This window comes from Gadus chalcogrammus, chromosome 10 (assembly GCF_026213295.1).
Source record: "Gadus chalcogrammus isolate NIFS_2021 chromosome 10, NIFS_Gcha_1.0, whole genome shotgun sequence".
Classification (NCBI taxonomy): Eukaryota; Metazoa; Chordata; class Actinopteri; order Gadiformes; family Gadidae; genus Gadus; species Gadus chalcogrammus.
Genome location: NC_079421.1, coordinates 6674690 through 6679689, shown reverse-complemented (window position 1 = coordinate 6679689; position 5000 = coordinate 6674690). Strand labels below are relative to the sequence as shown.

The 5000-nt window shown below is 49.4% G+C and overlaps 1 protein-coding gene and 1 long non-coding RNA gene across 2 annotated transcripts in view; one reads left to right on the top strand and one right to left on the bottom strand.

Annotated features, from left to right (window-relative positions):
- Window positions 1–1511, bottom strand: part of tsc22d3 (TSC22 domain family, member 3) — a 32377-nt gene extending 30866 nt beyond the window's left edge. The window contains exon 1 of the mRNA XM_056600856.1: window positions 697–1511. Coding sequence (XP_056456831.1) covers window positions 697–1037 — 341 coding nt within the window. The 5' untranslated portion in view covers window positions 1038–1511. The remainder of the gene's footprint in view (window positions 1–696) is intronic.
- The window catches only part of LOC130390745 (uncharacterized), a 7179-nt gene continuing 2858 nt past the window's right edge, over window positions 680–5000 (top strand). Inside the window, exons 1-3 of the long non-coding RNA XR_008896807.1 lie at window positions 680–1054; window positions 1688–1908; window positions 4261–4335. This is a non-coding gene — a long non-coding RNA (uncharacterized LOC130390745). The remainder of the gene's footprint in view (window positions 1055–1687; window positions 1909–4260; window positions 4336–5000) is intronic.

Genomic DNA, 5000 nt, shown 5'->3' with positions numbered 1-5000 from the left:
ATGATAGCACCGTGTTCAGGAAGAGATGGCACATTGACCTCAGGTTTACCTCACGCAGCACAAGCACTACAGTGAGACGAGCATTCCCTCGCACACAGCACTGCCTTGTATCTGCTGTTCCTATCACGTTCATGAGGCAAATGTTCTCAACCAGAAATGGAAAGACAAACACAACAGTCAAATTCACCACTGGCATACTTTCATAAAACGTCCAAACATCGCCAAATAAAAACCTCCTCAGACTTCAGTGCTAAATGAGTACGTATTGCAGTATTGTAGTACAGCAGACAGCGATGTCTGCCATGTGCAGTGTCCTGCATTTGATCCTTGTGAATATTTGGAAAACATTTACAAATCCAAACGTCTTTAGACACGAGGCCTTGAGGAACTGCCACGCTGCCCGGTGAGTCACACCCCATCCAGCGAAACAACTCACTGAACCCAGAGAACACTCTCTCTGCAGTCGCAGCGCATAGTGTTTACGGAATAAATACACTGAAGAAAGCGCTGGAGAAAGAACACTTTAACGAGAAACAATCACAAAACCCCATTATCAACCCACTCCGACAGCGATCCACAGGGATGGTGTAGGGGGGTGTGGGTGTGTGTGCGTAATGCTGTGTGAAGGGGGGTATGGGGGGGGGGGGGGGGGGGGGGGTGAGGTGACCCCTCCTCCTCCTCGGAGGCCAGACCTACCTGTGAAAGAAGAGCAGGATGGAGAGCAGTGTCTGGTCGATGTTGCGGTTGCAGATGCCCTCGTTGAGCAAGAAGCAGGGGTCCCGGACCACCGCCTCCAGGGAGTCCTGCCTCATGATGCTCCTCAGCTTGTCCGCGTTGAGGTTCTCGTACACCAGCTGCTCCCGGAGCTGGCGGAAGTGGCTGACGCTGGGGCTGAGGGGGCTGCCGGGTGGCCCTGACCCCGGCGGGCCCCCCCTGGCCCCGGCAGGGGTCCCGGGGTAGTCGCTGCCGCTGGCCAGGTCCAGGCAGCAGCTGCAGCAGTCCAGGCCGACCGGGGAGCGGCAGGCATCCTCGGACATCACCTCCAGGAGCACAGGTGAGGAGATGGATGAAATGGAGGGGGCTGGAGAGAGGGCCCTTACAGCTGTATCGGGGGACAAGGGGAGGGGGGTCTCCTGCTGTCCCGGGGGGCTGGAACAAAGTGGAGGTGGAGGGTGGGATCCTCCCGGGCTGGGCAGGGCAGGCTGAGGGTGTTGAGCGTTCCCCCTCTCGTGTCCACTGGGGTGTCAACAGGAGCTCTAAGAGGCACGCCTGGCTCCTGGCTGAGAGCGTGGTCACTCTGCCTCACTCTGCTGCCTCAATCTGCCTCAATCTGCCTCACTCTGCAGCCTCACTCAGTTGCCTCACTCTGCCTAAAGCTGCCTGACTCTGCTGTCCTGGCTGCTGTCGTTCTCCCTGAGTTCCCCTGCTTCGGCTCTGCCTTCCCTGTAGCCTTTTGTTCAGGGTTGACACTGCAGCGCTGGTGTGCTGCTCCTGTAGAGAGAGAGAGAGAGAGAGTGAGAGAGAGAGAGAGAGAGAGAGAGAGAGAGAGAGAGAGAGAGAGAGAGAGAGAGAGAGAGAGAGAGAGACGCCCCGCACACACCCATAGCGATCCAGCAGGGGTTGTGCTTGAAATCAAAACCCAGAAGCTTTTTTTTTTTTTTGCTACACTTATTTTTTCTCTTGGCAGTCTAGCGCCTGGAGACAGAGGGAGGAGCCTCGAGACAGAGGGAGGAGACAGAGGGAGGCACCTGGAGACAGAGGGAGGAGCCCCACTGGGACCGAGGGGAGGAGCCCCGCTGGGACCGAGGGGAGCAGCCCCGCTGGGACCGAGGGGAGGAGCCCCGCTGGGACCGAGGGGAGCAGCCCCGCTGGGACCGAGGGGAGGAGCCCCGCTGGGACCGAGGGGAGGTGTGAACAGAAACACTAGGAATTGCGGCGGTTGGGGAATCCCTGTGATTTGTAAAAGTAGGCGCGGCTGCAAGGCGCACTGGGACCTCCTCCTCTGCCGTGGAGTGCGTCTCCACTGAGAGGTGGCGAGAACGCGGGGCGGGACCGAGACAGCGCGCGCGAGTTTCGGCCCCGCCCCTGGTTCACGAGGCGACCTCGAGACGAGAGTCGCTGGATGCGTTGCACGAGAGCGGAGACGCTGATCCACTATTCTACGCCTCTCAAACAGGCTGACAGGCTGACAACCCGCACTTTTCTATCGATAACTTTTCTATCGCGATGATTTGTTGAATAACGAGTTATGTTCTCAATCACCATCGTGGTTTTGAAATCAAATTAGGGAAAGCCCTTCTACGAATTGCCGCAAATGCACGGATTACCGGCAATATTGTCACACCATTTGTTATAAATAGGCCTAGGACTTTAAGCTATACAAAGGCCTACATTAATATATTAAGCCTATTATATGGGTAGGCTACTAATATCTAAGTCAATTAGTCAAGCCGACAAAGTGGTTTACATGTTTGTGTTTGGGTAAAGCCTTAAGCTACACCTTGGCAGCAGGTGCGGACCGCTGTCAGGTGAGCTGATGCACCCTTCGGCTGCGCAATGGACTTTGTTCTTGTCGGAGGGAAGAGAATGGTAATTGAGCAAGTAAGTTGAGGAGGCTTGGGGCGGCAGTAGCTCAGGTGGTAGAGCGGGTTGGCTGGTAACCTGAAGGTTGTTGGTTCGATCCCCGGCTTCACCAAGCAGAGTGTCACCGAACCCTGACTGATGTCGCGATGTGATGTCGAATCCTGACATCCTGCTGATGCTGGAACAGTGACTTCCAAACTCCCCAGCAGAAGCACCCCAAGGCCATGAAATGCGCCGAGCGGGAAAAAATGATGATGACAGAATATTTCCCCTAACCATAAGCAATTCTGATGAGGTGATAAACAGACCTGTGTGTATAGAAGAAGCATTTCAGGTTTGTGTGTGTTTGAGAGAGAGAGACTATGTCTATTGGAAAGGCCACGTCCCAACGACCCTCCCCCCCCTTTATCTTGAGTATTTCTCAGGATCCGAGAGCAAGGCGATGTGTTGACAGCCGCAGAAGGCTTCAGGGGCCCTGACCTTGACCGTTGACCAGCGAGGGCATTGCATGCTGTCCGCAGATGGCCACCAAGTGAATAACACAGCAACGAGATCATGATAAATGGCACTGACCGTCTGCAGCGAACCGCTGTGGCCACAGAACGTCACACCCCACGGCACGCGTTGTTTGGGGAGCAACGGGATCAATTAGGCAGTGAGAATGGCAGAATATTGCTTTATTGAGTGTGTAATAATAACCTCAGGCTGTGGGTTGGAGTTGCTGGGTCATTCTGGGTGTATTGCAAAGCGTGACATGTTCGTGCCAATGCTGCCCTCTAGTGGTTGCCTGGGGTTGGAATACAGGAAACAGCAGAAGTAGATCATTATAACCTTCAAAAGCATTTGGATTAATACTTTGAGCTGTGATTGTCACTAGGTCAAAACATGCAATAGATTTGGTTTACAAAACACAGGTAACAAAAAACGTTTTTAAATGTATTCATCTAATGGAATATTGTATATGGACTTGGAAAACAAAACGTTTTTGGTTATGTTCCCTCATTGCAATGCTTAATTACATATTTTTGGGATGATAAAATAAAATGAAGTGTGATGTGATGAGGGTGAATTATCAAAGTCTTCATGTTTACATTTTGACTGTGTGAGTCATATCTAAAATCAATCCGGAAATGGGTTTACATATTGAACAATATAATTGCAGTGAATGATATTGTTGATCATAGTGTGTATTGATTATAGTGTTTGAACAGCTATAATGCTTTTAAAAATATTTGATATATATTTCTGATGGATTTGTGTTTCCACTGGCTTCACACTCACTCACTTGGAATGACATGTCCTGGATGTCCATGAATCCAGCCTTATAGTATAGAGTGAGAGTGTTAGTGTTGTAGCAGAAGGACTCACTTCTTCATCAAGTCACCAGCTACAGGTGCACCCATAACGTTAGCACTAGCACGTAATCAGAACCAGAATTATTCATTAATTATTAATTTATTTGACTATATTATTATATTTTATTTTTTTATCTAAACATATATATATATATATATATATATATATATATATATATATATATATATATATATATATATATACATTAATGTCTGTGAAATTATCCTGCATTGTTGTGGTATTTGGTGAATTAAACATCTTGAATCTAGAATCAGTCCTCCTTGTAACTATCATGTCTTTTCTTCTGTGTTTCCTGGGCAGATCCACCATCTGGCTGGACTGTGATCCCCCAAGAGGTTAAGCAATCTTAACTCGGCCTTTGGAGCTCCTGGGCCAGTAGGTTGGAGTGTTGTGTGTTGTTCCTTAATGACCACAGGAGTTGCTAGTATTGTTTGTGTGTGTGTGTGTGTGTGTGTGTGTGTGTGTGTGTGTGTGTGTGTGTGTGTGTGTGTGTGTGTGTGTGTGTGTGTGCGTGCGTGCGTGCGTGCGTGCGTGCGTGCGTGCGTGCGTGCGTGTGTGTGTGTCGTGTCGGTGTTGGTGTGTCGGTGTGTGCGTAAGTGTGTGCGTGTGCTATACTTGTCCTTGACCTGGTTGACAAAAAAAATAACTTTAGGGACAATTCCTTTTGTTATAGTTTTAGTTTGGTGTAATTTTAGTTCTTCTGTGGATCAAGCAGGCGATCAACTGCATTTGATTTGACCTTTACCAAAGCTAATAGTTTAGCTTTTCTTAAGAAAAGCAATATTGGATAGGGCATTGGATCAATGGATAATGGAACTCGGACAACTCGGACAACGCACAACTTATGTAAAAACGAAACTCTTCAACTTTATAAAAGTTAGCACTTAGACTCGGTAAATGTTTGCAGAAATCAAGAAGAGAAGTGAGCATACTTGTCATGGTCCGCCCCTGGTTTTCCCATTCACCTGCCTGCCACCCTGATCTCCTCTAATTAGCTCAACCACCTTCGCCTGTGCTCCCTCTATATAAATCCTCTCTCT